This window comes from Trachymyrmex septentrionalis, unplaced genomic scaffold (genome assembly GCF_001594115.1).
Source record: "Trachymyrmex septentrionalis isolate Tsep2-gDNA-1 unplaced genomic scaffold, Tsep1.0 scaffold29, whole genome shotgun sequence".
NCBI classification, from domain to species: domain Eukaryota; kingdom Metazoa; phylum Arthropoda; class Insecta; order Hymenoptera; family Formicidae; genus Trachymyrmex; species Trachymyrmex septentrionalis.
Window position 1 is genome coordinate 2,437,682 of NW_017305451.1, and position 17,744 is coordinate 2,455,425.

At 39.7% G+C, this 17,744-nt stretch overlaps 2 protein-coding genes across 3 annotated transcripts in view; one reads left to right on the forward strand and one right to left on the reverse strand.

Annotated features, from left to right (window-relative positions):
• LOC108749397 overlaps nt 1-9,930 on the reverse strand; it is a 133,656-nt gene extending 123,726 nt beyond the window's left edge. The window contains exon 1 of the mRNA XM_018488067.1: nt 9,760-9,930. Within this exon, the coding sequence (XP_018343569.1) occupies nt 9,760-9,889 (130 nt within the window). The 5' untranslated portion in view covers nt 9,890-9,930. The remainder of the gene's footprint in view (nt 1-9,759) is intronic.
• The window catches only part of LOC108749398, a 118,891-nt gene extending 102,240 nt beyond the window's left edge, over nt 1-16,651 (forward strand). For both annotated transcript variants that reach the window (XM_018488068.1, XM_018488069.1), the window contains 3 exons: nt 5,684-5,833; nt 12,140-12,282; nt 12,982-16,651. In XM_018488068.1, the coding sequence (XP_018343570.1) occupies nt 5,684-5,833; nt 12,140-12,282; nt 12,982-14,988 (2,300 nt within the window). In that variant the 3' untranslated portion in view covers nt 14,989-16,651. The remainder of the gene's footprint in view (nt 1-5,683; nt 5,834-12,139; nt 12,283-12,981) is intronic.
• Nucleotides 16,652-17,744: the final 1,093 nt, after the last annotated feature.

Genomic DNA, 17,744 nt, shown 5'->3' on the forward strand with positions numbered 1-17,744 from the left:
AACGTCAGAACTTGCTCTCCTCGACCGTTTCCTAGGTCGCCGCCGACGGGTCTTCGTCCTGGAAAACCCTGAAAATTGATTTTCCAGGCGCGGTCTCCCGCGTTACCCACGCACAGGTCTCTCTCGGTTGCATCGATTTTCACCTGGCTTCCCCCTGTCCGCTACCCTCTTCTCTCTCTCTCTCTCTCTCTCTCTCTCTCTCTCTCGCTCTCGTATATCCCTTCTCTTTCTCTCCTACTGCTACCTCGTTGCTCGCCATCGCCACCGACTCAAACCAAGCGTTCATTCAGAATTCGAGAGGAAAAAAAGGAGCGAAATCTAGGTCAATGGAGGTTTGAGAAATTTGCGATAGTCGCCACCGCCGTTTCGTTGCGGCTCGCCGTTCGTCCGAGAGACAAGCGGAGGAATATCGTCCGTGTCGATTTCACGCTGTTTCAAACGCGAATATACTCGTCGATCGAGAAATTCGCGCATTTGATAAAGCGCGAAACTAACAATGCTCGTTCGAGTTCACCGACGACGATTAAGACGTCCAAAGTGAAATAGATTTATCTCTACTCAAACGAATCGCTACCGAACCGCTTGCGTATTCACGATGTAGTGTAAAATATTATATATAACAGCTCGATTTCATTTCGCAGAAACGCGCTATTTCTCTAATTATTTCGCGTAATGAACATCCAGCAAAAACCATTACCTTATCTGACAAAGAGACTCGGAAGAAACGATGGAAGGAATGACGGAAGTGTCAAGGGAAAAGTCGGGATAATTTATTTTACCGCTGTGTAGAAAAATCTTTACACGACTACGAGAGCGATCCGAGCAACGAGTTAACAGCCATTTAGATAATAAACTGTACATTTCGCGCTAAATGATAGCCGAGATCCCCGCGGTTCCCACGCGCATCGTTACCGTTGTCTGGAAAATGAAGGAGGGAAGGTCGAGTCTCCGCGCATTAGAAAAATATCAAGGGCAATATTTCTTCCCCAAGAGTGTTGTTCGTCGCGCCTTTCGTAACCGAGAACGAGACCTCTGGAGAAAGAAGTAGGAAACGGAAAAGAAAAGAAAACTGCGATAAGTAAGATCCTGTTGCGTTCTCTCTGTGATGTCCGGAATTCCATAACGCAAAGTTAAGGAGAACATACTGCGACGGCCTTCGAGTCCGAAAGTTAACACAATTCGGAAAGTTAACACAATTCAGAGGTTCCGGAGTTTTGACTGTTTCGTCGCAACATAACGAAACTTGAGAAATCACGCTGAGAAATACTTGTTGCAGACATCTTTAGAAGTCTGTTTAGTCTAACGACGTAACGAATTAACATCTACTGTTTGGAAGAACTAATTGAAAATTATAAATTTCTCTTCTTTCTCAAAGAAAAACTATTTTCTTTCCGGCTGTCGCGTAAAAGATGTATTTCATATATGGTCATATCGTACATGATAAATAGGGATACGCAAATTTATAGAGAGCTGAGATTTATGGAGAATTGCAGCTAATATTTCCTATGACTGTCAGCGAATATCAGTAACGTGATTAATTTGTGATACTAAATGAGATCATACTGAAATTAATTATTCGGATATTTTCGGTTTGTAGATTGGAAATATTATCTTTAGATTTCACATATTGCGCATCGATTATGTATCAAGTTGCACGCGGTTCAGAGATATTCATTAATAAAAATATACTACAGTAAAAATATATACGTAAATTATTTGCGGAAACAATGGTTCCATATTACAGAAAAATATTTGCATTGATGTTAATATTTATGACGTATACATTTCGGTATTTTATTTCTACTTTTAACGGCATTATCAGATGTTTTAAAAATTTATATTCTTTACATATTTTTTTTCATATTGAAAAAAAAAAAAATTAAATCCTTGAAACCAATACCCGGTATTACCAATTCTGATATCACCAGCCGTATTAGCAGATTATACAGTAGCGAAAATTTTCAAAAACAGCAACAGTTTCGCGATAACGTTTGAATGACGGAAATTATTTCAATTCATAGAGACGTTATTCACAAAGAAATCCCCGCGGGAGAAGTTCTTAGCTATTTTTTCTCCCTCGGAGAATCCTCGAATTTCTCATAAATTACCATAATTTCCCAACTCTGAAAAAAAAATAAAAAAATAAAAGACTCACGTCCGGGTTCGCGTAGAATTCCATCCCGATTACGTCCATATCAGAGACGAGCCATAATTTACGGACGACCCGCGACGCGGGAACGAGTGCATTTGCTTTCCATCGACGTACACGGAGGGGGAAGGGGAGAAAACACACTTTTCACACCCTCGCTCGAAATACCATAAAGCGTGGTTAGGCGGGAAGGTCGAGCGAAGTCAAGTTGGGTTAGGTTAGCGTCGTGAATGACGGAGGAGGGTCGCGTTTCGCCCCGATAAAGTTTGTTCGATCGGCCGTTAGTCTCCTTCTTATGGCCCCTTTGCCGTGACAAGCTTTAAACTACGTTCATACGAAAGTATTTCGCGAACGTTCGCTCGTCCAATAACCCGAGCATTTTGCTATTAAAAAAGAAGAAAAAGTAAAAAAAATAAAAAAATACGCGAATTCTCACAGAGAGAGAGAAAGAAGAGATGTGTGTGGATAATAAGACGTGAAAACTGATGGCAAAAAAACTTTCCTACAAAAATACACCTCCCTGAGAAAAATTACATTTTACGCCGTCCGTTGGCCGTTTAAATTCTTCTTTACCCACATCCTAAATTTATGCTAATTATGCATAAATGTATTATTCTCGAAAAAGACTTCACTCTCGGGCCACGACTCCACAATGCGGAATCGGCATTACACACACACACACGTGCGGTTCGTGTCTTTTCCCGTGGACTTGGAGGTCGGGCACGTTGTGCCGGAAAGCGTGCAACGGCCGCGGACGAGCGTTTAACTTTGTTCCGAAGTTCTCCAAGGTCGTGCCGACGCGGCGCGGCGCGGCGCGCCCGTTGTAGGTCGGTGCCACCGGAGTAAAGCAGCGAGAGAGAATTTCCCGAGGCCGCGTCATAAATCTCTATCTGTTGCCTGGGGGTAAATGTTCGCGGAATAGACTTTGGCGACGATTGTAATTTCGCGCCACCGGGATGTTGTCTCATCCCCCCACGTGTATGCGAACACGTGTGAGTGTCCCGTGTACCTGTATCGCCGAGAGCGCGAAAGATTTATTCTGGCCCCGCCACTTTCTTTTCTCTCGCGTGAACGTTTATTGCTTCAGCGGTTGTGGCTTTCGGCAAATAAATTTATTATCGATGTGACGTAAACGCGGAAGAATATTTTAATTTATGTACCCCTTTTTATTAACTTCTTTTAAAATCCCTTTAAACAGCCGCGTACAATAATTGATAGAAAACTTTATTTTAGACCGCTGTAGAAAAAAAAAATGAAAATTTCTCTGTGATGGTTTTTTTTTTTTTTTTTTTTAATATCCCATACAGAATCGCCAGCGATCACCAACGAAACCAACTTAGCCAACTACTGATCGACTGACGGCTAAGATTCTGTCAACCAATGCTGGGCCCGAGTACCATTTACCAGTACTGGACCGATTAAAATCCTGTACGGGATATATTTAATTAATAAAATTTTTAATCGCACATTCTTATTCAGACATTAGTGTAGAAAAAGATTTATCTACACAAAGCATTAATCTGCAGGTAATATTCTCTTACGTGAATTTTTATCTTTTGCATATATTTTAATGTTACCACAGAATTAAGATATAATCTCGAACTGATTATAATATAGACGATTAACAAGACGGACAATTCTGCGACAAAGTGTGGCGCAGAAAGGGATTAACGAAGTGAGTGACTTCAACGCGTAAATAATTCACTCTTATAGTCGACAAATCAACCTCCACAAACGACAAGCTATTATTTCTAGTTGCACGGACGTGACACAAGGCGAACTCATAATCCAATTTTATGTGGCAAAGTAGAAAAAAATCGATCGACCCATGCCTGACCTAAACTCCGCGTTTAATCCTTTTCTATCGGTTCTATAGCTTGATCCGTCGACAAAGTATTATTTGGCCGTTAAATTGTTGCGATAACGCAGTATACAGTTTCGCGGAAATGTCAAAAACAAAACTCCCCGGGGGATTACTTGACAACGAGCACTTAGCTGCTCATTCGTACGGCCGTAAAAACGACCGTTTGAACTTTTCGCACGCACTGCCGATCTGCATAACCGCGGGAAAACCGGCGCGAATACCTTTTATACGTTACGTTAAGCGCCCGTGTTTGCTTTTCGCGATACGAAATAAACGATCGCGCGCGTTTACCAAGCATTCATACGTCAATATTTAGAACGAATTGTCGTCCGTACGATTTACCGCTGTTTGTACGCTATTTATACGCGCTATTTATTATTTATACAATGGAAATTTGCGATTCGCGGCGCTAATTGACGCTCGTCGCTGTTGCAACATTCAAGCGGTCAACCGCTAATCGTTTGTACATCTTGCACGAGATTAATTTATATATTGTATCTTCATGAAATCGTTCTCTCTCTCTCTCTCTCTTTGTGCTTTCTTCTCTCTCTTTCCGCATTTATTCTATGTCCGCAATCGAAATTACAACAAATAATCTTACGATATCCTAAAATGGAGTCACCCAATTTTGCCGTGTAATAATAGTAAATTAATAATGGAATACCAATAATTTCGTCAATACTTCACTGAATGATTAAAACTGCTATCTTGTAGAATTAATTCGACAATTGAATGGATTATTTAAGAAAACTGAACGACGGAGAAAATTAAGTTTTTGAATTGTCGCTTCGATTAAAATACTTCGAGTAAATTGAAATTAGGGAAAAAAAGATCGGATGAATCGGATTAAAATATGTCTTAAGTGTATAATGAACTTTAATGATGAAAATCACGACGATGATTTTAGTATAATCCGGGCAAAACGATACCAGCGCGGTGCCATCGACAATGGAAACAACAATGGTTGTCATTTCTATTACAATAGACACGCTGCGCGCTTCTGTTCTAACAATTCCATTATCTCCGCGCGAAAGCCTCCGCCAGGGCGAGGCTTTATTATGCCTATCAGAAAATTTAGATCGTTTATTTAATGGGATATAAATAGTCGAGCGCGGCCTATTAACAAAATACGGAGTATTTCGCGCGGAACAATAGCTTTGCGAAGTCATTTGGCCGTTCATGCGACGACTGCAATTATACGTTTCGTTATAATGGCGCCACAAGTAAGCAATTTAATGCTTAACGTTATGCAATTAAAATTAAAAATGGATCACATAATATCGCGGACGTCGATTTCATTAAAATTTTTAAAAGCCGCCCATGCGTTTCGGCGATGCGTTTCAACGATGTAACATGCTCCATTGTACACGATAATAATTTCGTCTTTTTTTCTTTTTTTTTTTTTTTTTTTTTTTTTTTTTTTCGTAGCCACAATTACTGCAAGACGTGAAAAATGCAAGGGAAACTATTTTAAATTTAATAATTTATCAAGCATTTAATTTGAAAGTCTAATTTTCTATCTTGTAAATCTTAAATTAATAAGTCAGGATCAATTCACAAATTAATACTTTACTACGCGGAGTAATGAAGTTCATTACGATCGTGAGGACGCGATCATTAAGTTCTTAGTATTAATTTATGCAGTTAAGTAATAGTGCCTCTCTTTTCAGGGAAATGCCTACATCTAAGTGGTCTCACGCCCGAACCATTGACTGCGGACGACGATTACAAGCTTTTGCGACTCGGTATTGGCTTTACAAATATGGTAGCACGTGCGACGAAAGGCAGCGCAGATCTTACAAGAAAGGAAATTAAAGAAGGTCAGTATGCCGAACGCTTTTAGTATGTTCGAAACGAGCGATGAGATAATTACGAAATCTCGGTCGAAAATAATTATTGCATAAGCCGATATCGCCCCGACATAATTTACGGGAAAATTAATTTGAACTTTGTATTATATTCACCGTGCGTTATACAATATTTTCATCTCATAATATTTATATTTTATTATATAAAAAAATCGAAAGATAGGATATGTATCGGTTCGATTAATATTTACGAATTTAAGCTCTACAGTTCGACACATAATAAGCATATGAGACATAAAATTAAAACATTCTTAAAATTTGTGAAGCAAATTTTTCTTTTCTTTTTGCAATAATTAATTATGTACAGGGTTCCTATTGGTTTTTGTATTAATTCTTTAGTCATCTCGACTTTCCTTTTACAATGGTTTATTCAAAATTTGTGATTCAGGACATTGACCTGGCCTGGCATTCGACGTTCATGTCTATTGCTTTCCTTTTTCTATTTCCATGAAAGTCGGCTGTAAAACCAACATGTACCTAATGTGTACCTTTGGCAAAGGATGCAGGGATTCTTCCTGCTTGACTAATGTCACGCCTATTACTTTTCCTTTTGTATTGAAAAAAAGGAAAACAAGAGACATTGTATATATCAATACAATGCCTACAATTTACGATTCTTGGACATTCATTTAAATGAAACTTTCGCAAAAACTTTCAAAAATTCTTCAAAGGAAACAATGATTTCATTGTTAAAACTATAATATTTTATGTGTTCTATTGAAATAATAAATAAATTCAAGGACAGAGGTTTTAAATTTTCGTTACACCAATTAATATCTCACAATTGTGTCCGAGACTGATTCTCTTTGAAATATATTGTTAAACAGAAAAAAGAAAGAGGAACATCTTAGATGTTGCAACTGCTTCTTAGATGTTGCTGTTTGACAATATATAGTGCAAAAAGTATTCGTACAGAGAAAATATTTAAAAAAAAAAAACATTATTTTTTTAAGAAGTAAATATTATCCAGCGAGAAACGAATCGTCGAATTGATGTCGAATCGATGATTTCAATACCAATTCGACGTTTATTCGACGTTTAATTGACAATCATTTCTTGCTAAGTAATTCACAATTTATTCATAAAGAATAAAATAGACTGTACGTTTCTTAAAATTACATATACCAAAAAGATGTGAATTAATTATAGAAAATATACCTGAAAAATAAGAAATTTAAAAATTATCGAAAATTAAAAATTCTATTATTTTGGATGCTTAAAATATTCGTATAGTCCAGAAATTTAGCTTCTAAAATCAGGAATACACGCGCAGCTCGTTTGTTTATGTTAGAACAGAATATATGAGAGAATTCATTGTATGAAATGGCTAATTAATGTTTATTTTTTACAAATAAGACTTTTTTTTTTTTAAATTTCCTTATACGATTTTTGCTCTCATTGTACTTCGAGGAAACTCGAATCAGTACCGGACAGTTGTAAAAATAACAGCCCTTTGTTAGTTTATCAAATATTCTAAAAACAGAAAATAACCGAGATAACGTTTACAAACACATGTCCTATAAATTGATAAGCTTTTCAATCGAAATGTGTTACTGGTTGTCTAAAGCAACTAATGAAATTCGAGAAAACTTCAAGAGAGCAACATGGCTCCAACGATAAGCGAGCTACTCGATCGTTATTATTTTGCTCGAATGTTCTCAATTGTGATTGGTCGCAAGCAGGGAGCTCAATGACGTATTTGTATTCGACTTTTCAACTATGATAGATTCCGGAAATCCTATTGTGTCGCAGCGTTTTCTTTGTTATTTTGCTCAGGTAGTTTTCTTTAGGATACAGAGGGTCTAATATCTAACCTAAGTAGTAGTCCCAGTATACCTACCAGAAATCAGTACAATTTCGACCGTGAGACTGTAAACGTCGTGCCGCTTTTTTTCGGGAAAACCCGTGCCGAATCTCGAAAGAGATATGTACAATCGCATCAGTATGGAAAGCACGGGTTAAAGAAATAACCGTGAGATAAGTGCGTAAGATGTACCGGGGTGAATTATCGAAATCGGCGGAATGTAAGGAGTATTCTCTTTTTCTTTTAACGGTGCAATGCGTGCTCGCGACGTTAAAACTTCGGGCTTGCTCATTTATAGCGTTTATTTATTCGTGCTCTACCCTTCGTTTCGAAGTTACACTCTTGTTCCGAATATATCTCAAGAACGTGAAACAGAATCTCGAGTGCACTGAGTTTTAAATAAATAAACGCGACCCAAGAATTCTCACGTTGTGGAATTTATGCCAAAAAAAAAGACGGTGTTACACACGTTATACGGCCACGTGTTTTCCGATCAGCTATACAAGTATGTGTATAATAACGACAGGAGTATAGAGGCTTACATAACGCATAGTGCGTAAGAAAATGAATCAATTAAGCAGTAGTAAGCGAATCGACATTTCTATGGGCTTTCTACACTAAGCCACAATCTACTAAGTTTTAAATCTAAATAATAAAGTCTTAAGAAATTGATCAATCACAGTCGAATGTGAGAAGAATAATCGACTGTGATTGGTCAATTGTAGAAATTGGCCCATTTATTCGACGCTACTGCCTTGCGTTATTGCCTTATGTTTCTAATGTGATTAGCTTATGTCCTTACGTTTTTTTGTGTGCAGCAGTGTGTGTGTCTTTGTTCCTCTCGTTCGGAGGAGAAACGTCCGTCTCTTACTAACGTCAGGCCGAATTCAATAGACGCGATGTCACGAGTGGGAAAAGTTTCGACATATCGATGCGAGATCGTTTTACTGACATTCGTAAAAACGCTTAATGCCCGTTTCTACTAATCTATATTAACCTTTAATCTCGGTTAAACTTAGGGTAGTATTCACAGTCCATTCTTATTATAAGGTTGTCTTAAGCAGCTCTACAATGAGATTTTTAAGGCGTAAATCTTAAACTTTAAACCTGAAGCTGTAAGAAATTAATCAATCGAATGTGAGGAAAATAATCGACTATAGTCGATATAATATCTTTAGATGCTAATAAAGCCCTCCGATTAACTTATAATATTTTATAGCTGTACTTGAATATAAGAATTGACTACGAAGACCGGTCTTATTCCTTTGTCTTTTTCTAATCCTTAGAAACTAGAAAAACATGAAAAGTTAGTTGAACCAAGATTAAAATCACATTGGTATAGAACGGAACATAAATGGTGGGGTTATCGCGTATACAGGGCGTTTCACACGATACCTTGCGAACCGATTTGGAACTTTAAGATTGATTTTTTTTCGACACAGAAGGATACATTCAAATTTACTCGACTATTTTAATTCTCTTAAACGATCGTTTCGTTAATTGAATTAACAGATTCACTGTCTTGAACAAAAGTCTTCGTAATCCGTCTTTAACTCCTTTTCGCCGACGCATATCCGGAGTGAACTTATATTCCGCGATATTCCATGAAAAAGAAAGGAACAGTGCAAAAACGGCGTAGAAGCAGATAAAAGTAAACAATGGTAATGAGATAAAAGCCGGTTGCATCAACAGGTTAGGGCCGAGCAGGCCGTGTGTACGAACGCCTCCATGTTTCTTTCCGAAGTAACAGCTCTAATCGCTTTTCCCACGCGCCGCATGGAAACAAGAATTTTCCAATTTATCTCCGAAATTCGCCGGAGTGGCTCGAATGTTGGCGTTCATTCATCGTACACGGCAAGCGCCTTGCCGCAATGTATCTCAATCTCGATCGATCTCTTTCGAAGGGACGTGGATACAACATTTATGAACGGCACCCACCGCGATATTATCGCAGCAATGTATCTAGCCGGAAAAAGATGTGCCGGCGCCATTTGCGACAATAGCAAACGGCGCCGTTACACGGCATCGGCAAAAAGGAACACAAGCTCGTGGATCGTGATCGAAGGGTGCTCACCGTATCGTCGATCGTTCGTCGCGTCTCCACGTTGGAGCCAGTCGTCCTCTACGACGGACGTCGCGGTCGTCCATCTCGTCGTGTCGACGCATTCACGCTCGTACGAAGCGGCGGGCCTCACTTCTTCCATCCCGCAGCAGTCCTCGAAACGTTTTTTAACGGACCGATCACTCCGACATAGCGGCCATGCGTGTACGCGACGCGGGAAGCGGCAGTACTGCCAACTTTATCGGCACCACTCGCTCCGCTCGCTCTTAAAGGCATATCGCAACACGCGTGTCGCGTATCGCCCTGCCGAAAGCGATGTAGACCCCTCCATCCATCCGAATATGTCGCCCTACCGACGGACTTTGATTTGCCTATCATTAGAGAGATGCGCGACGCCAACGATTTCAATTTTAAATCCTATAACCACTGGATTCGGCGAAGTACATGCGGTATTTTGTATTTGTATGTTACTCTCTAAATCTTTTCCAGTCAAATCTCACTCCGAGAGACTGAAAATTGAGGCAGTCTTGACGAAAAAAAGAACGTCGTATTATTTATTAGGAGAGCGGTCGAGAGCAGTAATAATTAATAGCTAGTAAACTACTTCATCGGCGATGTCCCTCGTGTTTCAGTAAAATCGCCGTCTCTCTCTTTCTCTCTCTCTCTCTCTCTCTCTCTCTCTCTCTCTCTCTCTCTCCTTTTTCCGCGAGAAGTTGGAGTGGAGCATCGAACGTCGAGTACCGCTAAAATAAAGTAGCCGATAAATTAATGACGCCGGAAGTATAAAAGCGGAGTAAAGGTCGAACACTACTTTTCTCACCGCTTCAAATGGGATTAGTTAATTAACGATTGGTCACCAGTATTTAAATATCACTGATTCGCATATCCTGTTTTAATCCCGGCACGCGTAGCAATACTTTTAACATTTGGAAAATACGAAAAAGATGCGAATGTAATGGAAGTCCTGCACGAGCGTGTTTCAAAAGGCGTCGCTCTCCCCTCCCCCTAAATTCAAGAGAGAAACAATTGAATTACGAAAATCATTTTTACGACAAAAAATTAACTCAACAAAAAAATCTAAATCGAGATGTAAGACGTCGAAAAGACATTTTGCGTGAAAGGTTCCAAGATTAATTTTTATCAATAGATAAGTTTCTATCAATAGATAAATTTCTATCAATTGATTAACTTTGATCTCGGGTTTTATTTAGTCTTTATTTATCCTTTTTTAATTCTTCGAATTAGAAGATGATAAAAAATAAGTTAAACCGAGGGATTAAAGTTAATGTACGTTGATAGGAATGAACGTTTTTCATTTTCTGACCTCACGATTAGACTTAACGATTAGACTTAACCAGGTAATGGAAAAATTTTATTTTTCTCGCTACGGTTAATTACTAAACTGATGATTTTTTAAAGTTATCACTACAAAATTATCAGCCCATTAATTAATCGTAGTTGGAAAAATACTTTTACATTACCATCAAATAAAATCTAAACTACAAGTTAATCAGGTAATAAAAAGCCAGACGTTAAAGACATCTTATATCCTGATTTTAGACTTTGTGTTGTCTGTGAACGCTCATTGACCAATGCCTAGCTTATGTTAATATTTCTTAACACATCTTTTACGTAAGTAGCTTAATAAATTTTATGTAAATTTATATCTCCCTCTACTAAAATTCTATTTTTTAAAAATTCTATTTACGACATGTCCTGCTACGATCAGTCGAAACTAATGTGAATACAAAAATGAATGAATTAGAATCCTGAGTAATTCTGCATAATTCCAGAATGACTTAATTCCTGTAATTCAGACAATTACAGCCGCATCTGTACTTACGTCGATTATACCGTGCAGAAATCATTTCGTTTACTTTACGTTATTCGATTGTTATGTCTTTCGTAATGAAGAATATCTTTAATTATTATTACTAAGTACTGTTTTATTAAATTGCAACGCGATAATTTCTCTCTCGTTTACAAAAATATACAGAATGGATGAATTGCATGATATTAATAGCATTCACGAATGAACGCGAGGATAAAGAGGAGCGATAGGTGTAATCTATAATCAATGACTTTATGTAATAATGTCTATATTTATAAGTTAGGGTAATTATAGGCAAGCGTAAATGTACTGTCTATGCTATAAAATTTGAATTTAATTGAATTTGCTTTTAAGTTTTTAAAATATACATTAGAGATAAATAAGAATATTAAAGAGAAAGAGATAACGACAAGCTATTTATTTATGTTAATCGATCATCACTTTATAATTAATTCCTTTTCATTTGGTTGTTAATTATCAATATTATATATTAAAATTGTAATATATTTACTTATAATTGTATTAATTATATTTATATTAATTATTGTTTTTATTTTGCAGGTAGTCACATTCTGCTCGAGAAATTACGAAAGTATAAGCCAAAAATTGCAGTATTCAACGGCAAACTCATATACGAAGTATTCTCGGGAAAGAAGGAATTTGGGTTTGGCAGACAACCGAATCTCGTCGACGGTACCAATACGGTAAAATAGCTTACATTTTTCTTCATGCTCTTGCACTGAAAAAATATCCTGCGTAACACAGAATTCAAAAATTTATCCAGGAAAAAACCATTTAAAGGAATTCTAAAATAATCGGACGTTTCACGCATCTTTACTTACTTTTTGTGTTGCTCGGAATATTAGAAACGAGGTCTGTTTTCTGTTTCTGCATTAGAGTGCACTAGAATTCTTTTCCTCGCTTTCGACAAATATTAAATCTTTCTCACTCTTTTTTCACTTTCAGTTCCAAAAGTGTACACTAATTCAGCCACAGAAAACAGACCTCTGATACCTATCATTTTAGTGAATTCAGTGAGAATGTAGATCTCGACTGACAACATCTTGTCACAAATAAACAGAAATCATTTTCGCTATATTTTGACTATGCCATTTGAACAATTTCAACAAAATTATTTTACAATAAGAATTTTATTGGACCGTACGTTTGGAAATTCAATAGTAAGAAATATAGTAAATAAATTCAATAGTAAGAATACGATTAATGGCCGTAACGATTAAAGCTAAATCTTTCATGGTCAAATAATTCAATCTGAATTACTATATATACTATATATGTAATTATTTTATATTTACTATACGTATATAAAGTTTTAATGTTTATAATTTTAATTACATAATCGCCTAAGCAAAATCCTCACTTCTCGATGTTGTGTATTGCAGTATATGTGGGTTATGCCCTCAAGCAGCGCGAGGTGTGCTCAACTACCACGTGCTGCTGACAAGGTGCCATATTACGCTGCTCTGAAGAAATTCCGCGACTACCTAAACGGTACGATCACGCATTTGGACGAATCAGACATCGTATTCGCCGATTCAAAGCTCAAGAAGAAAGACCACGAAGCGATCGAGGATAAGAAGTCAGTGTTTACCGACGATTTGCCCGACAGTGAGAGCCGAATCACGGAGATCAACGGCATGGGAATTAAACAGGAGTCGGGCGTGATACCTGGCAAGAAGAAACGCGGAAGACCGAAAAAGATAAAAAATCCAGAGGATCAGCCACCGCCGGATCCTGAGAAGCTGGACGCGAACGGCGAGGTCATTAAAAAACGTCGCGGTCGTCCGAAAAAGATCCATCAACAGCAAAAGCAAATGGAGCGGGAGAATCGTGAGAGAGAGCAGCAACAGCAACAGCATCAGGTGATGGGCCACTTGAACGACGGATACAGTAACGTGTCGAACTGCTTTTCGCCACCACTGATGTCACCTCCAAAGTTCCAGCATATGGCGCCGTACGCGCCGACGATGAATGACGGCTTCTTCGGCCAGGGAATGAACGACAATAGCCCGTACAATATGAGCGCGAAGCAAAGCCCTGTGCACCTGCAGCAGCATTACAGCCAGAGCCCCAAGTCCATGTCGCTGTCGTTCACGCACTCGGACTTATCGTCGGAAATCAATACTGCAATCTCGTCGGAGAACAATCTCGAGCCGTCGCCTTTGACGTCGCCTAGCGTCGAGCATCCGGACTTTGAACCGCCCACCAGCATGTCGCAGCAAAACATGGGCAACGATCATCGTCAATATAATCCGGCTGGAGGGCCCGATCCAACAGGTCACCATGGCAGTCCTGGCACGCCGTCCCATAACAGCTATGCCAACTACATGGGTTACCACGAGCAGCCACCAGACGCTCATAATCCGCATCCGCATCAGACGACATCGACGCCTCTCAGCCAGACCGCCGAGGATCACTCCCATCATTCGCATCCAACGCCACCGCATCCACACACGCCCACCCATACGTCCATGTCGCCGCACCATCCGCACGAGCAATACGGCATCAAGAGGACGTCCGGTCAGGACGTGGCGTCTAAGAGTCTGAGCGACCTAGAATCCCTCGTGGACCAGATCCCGAGCATAGCCGATGGCGGTAGTCAACGCCTGCAACACGCGCATCCGGGTATGCCGGGCGACGATAGCTTGGCGGAGAAGATGGACGCCCACCATCAGTCCTACATGTCCGGTTTCGGCGGCATGCCGGCTGGACCAGCTGGAATGGCCAATTACAGTCCACCGTTGCCGCCGGGTAGCGGAATCTATCCCTCCTCGCTACACCACTCTCCCACCGACGCTGGCTACGGAGCTTTATACGGTATGAACAGTCGTCATCATCAAGACTCTCAGCAACAGCAGCAGCAGCAGCAGCAGCAGCCACAACATCAACAGCAGCAGCAGCAGCAGCAACAACAACAACAGCACAGCAAGTCCTCTTACACGGTGGAAAATCTCGCGTCCAGTAACTACACTCCTAGCATGAATCACGGACACCCCAGCGTCCCCAGCAACAATTACCACCCCAACATCATAACCGGGCACTATCCGGTGTCGATGAGCTCGACCAATGGGTATCTGTTCGGAGGCCTCGAGACAAGCTTGATGCAGCGTACGTACGGAATTGGTGGGATGAGCGGCATGAGTAGCATGCATCCATCCGCCACCCTCGGTCATCCGATGGCGGGTAACCCGTACCCGTACAACGGCTCGTACTCAAGCTCGTTCGATGCTTACCCAGCGCCACCGACGGGCATACACGCGCCCAGCGCCAATTACCCCAGTTACGTCGGCACGGCTGGCGCGGCGTCCAGCAGCACCACCACGCCGCCGTCCTACCTCGCACCGTCGCACCACAGACCGCCGGTCGACCTCTCCTATGACGGTGTATGATAATCGATGTGAGATACCGTTCGCCGACCCACCATTAGCCCCTAATGATCCTATCTCTTTCTCTCTCCATCTCCATCTCCATCTCCAACTCCAACTCCATCTCCATCCCGTCCTCCCATCCTCACCGACCTCACTTCCGCCTGCCGATCGCCTCCTGTGCGCGCGCGCGAGCGACGCACGTATCCGCCGCGTTTATCTTTTCTACGTATTTTTACACACGTCTTTTAAGACACGGCTCTCAACGTGTCGGGGTCGCACCGTCGCGCGTCGTCCCCCCCGAATCGCCGTTCCTTCATCTCCTCGTCATTTTCTCTCTTTAAATCGCTCTCTCCGCGAAATCACCCTCCGCGAGATGCTATCTCCAATCTGCGCGCAATCTTTCGCTCTTTGTCGATCCGTTTGCCGCACGATACTCTATTTCCTCTTTTTCACTCACCTTTGCTCAAGCCAGTTCTATGTACAAAGCACCCCAGAATTGGCGAAAAATGGATATACACATTTTTCCTCTCACCGAGATAACATCGAGACTCTGATAGCAATAATGAACTATTATCCGAATTATTATTAGATAGTACATCTAATGCATTTTGTTTCAGATGGATACTACTTTAAGAATCTGAAGCTTAGTTCCTAAGATATTGAAACTGAGATTTGAAACATTGTGCGAAAATGAAGATGCCCTGCCTAGCAAAAATAAAGCGTGAGACAGAAATGAATGCAAGTCGAAGAGTAAAGGGAGAGTGATAGAAGCGTAAGCAAACGTACTCTAAGGTGCTTGGGACAATGTAATGTAAAAGAAGCATTAATATGCTTTGCGCTTCTTTTACATTCTATTATTTCAATTTACGTTCCTTAAACCGTTCGCTCACGTTTCTGTCACTATCTTTACGTTCGACTTACTTCCGTTCCTTTTTGTCTTGTGCTTTATTTTCGCCAGGAATTCGAGGCATGCATATTGTATTGTGTCTATATTGCGTCAATTTTGGGGCAGCCTATGCAACTGTCGGTCTTTCATTTCAACATCTCTCCACTCTTTCTTCCTGCATCCCGCTCCTACGTACTTCGTCGCCAATCATCTCTCTCGTGCTCTATTTCTTTTTTTTTTTATCACGCTCTCAATATGTGATTACGCCGTGAGTAATTACGGGCGCGCGGCTCGGGAACGGGAAAACCACTCGTGAAACGCGACTAGCGCACGCAACGAACGAGAATTGTAAGGGTAGATCAGGTTCGCCGATCGCGTTCTGTACCGATCCGATCGCTAAAATACACTTACACGGGCACGCATTCTGATAACCATAACGATAAATGACCTTAATACCGAACAGATCACGGATTATGAATTCGGCCGACGTAGCCAAGGTCGGGCAAACATGTAATTACGCTATTCTTCTTTCCTACGTCGATCAAGAAATATCGATCATACCGATTGCTACGAGCATATCTACGAGCTTTAACCGAAACCATGTTTCCGTAAACTCTTTCGTATTTCGAAGAGCATTCAATATTGCAAATGGGGTATATATCCTAGTTTGTAATTGCAAATTGTTATCTTCGAAAGTCAATAAGAAACGACGCGTTATAAAGTAAAGCACGAAGTCCGAAATATTACCGATTATATCGAGAAACAAGTATAATTTCGACGAATTCAAATTCTCGGTGCACAAGAAATAATTGATTTGTTAGATAATTAATTTATTTTAATCAATAACTATTAGTTATTGTGCAATAATTATATGTATATTGATTGATCACTTAAAATGTCTCTTATTTATAAATGATATTATGATGTTATCATTTTATATAAAATATATAATATTACATAATATATATTGTTTATATGATATTATATACTTTATATTACAAAAAAAAACGACATGATAAAGTATAATATTATTTATTGAAAATAACGAGTGTGCAATAAGATTTTTGTGATAATATTATAAAAATGACTTCTTGTGTCTATCAGAAATGGAATTGATCGAATTTATATCGGTTTCCTTACGACAAAAAAAAACGCGCTACAATTGTACGATTAGAATAATAGCATAGATCATTTACTTATCGTTTACGTATCACATTGCGTCTTAATACCATTAGCCTGTTGTATTGTATTAATGTGTTGCGTATTTGATTAATTACACGTCAAATGCTGCACTTTATATGACGATGCAATTTCATGTCATCGGAATTGCTATCTTAATTTCTCTAAGAAATCGACGATTTGCTTCGTTTTACAACTTTACGTGGATAGGACGCACGTAATATTATTTGTTAGAAGCGATATTTGTATACAATTTGTTTCACTATTCAACTTTTAACACAGGAATGAAACGAAGAATTAATTATTTTGACGGAAGAAGAGAAATCCATCGAAAGATTTATCTTTTATAAACTTGTAACTAAGGAGTCACCTCCTCTTGATGAGCAATCGTTCTCATTTCGATAGTGCACCGAGCCGAACTTAATCGAATTGAAAGTTTCAAGTTCAGGAGGAACTCTGTAATTCGCTCGGCTTGTGCCATAATGAGGTATCGTTGCTAATATAGCAAATTAGTCTAAGTAAAAGTGATAGAAGGGACTCACGTAACTAATTGTTGACCCATCGAAATATTACGAAACTCGGTTGTGAAATTACGATTTTACGTACCCTCTCACGTTTCTACGAGTCCGTGTTTGTTATCATACAGCAACAAAAATTGAAATAAGAACGCGATCAATCGATTAGATATCCTTGCGTTCGGAGCATCATCATT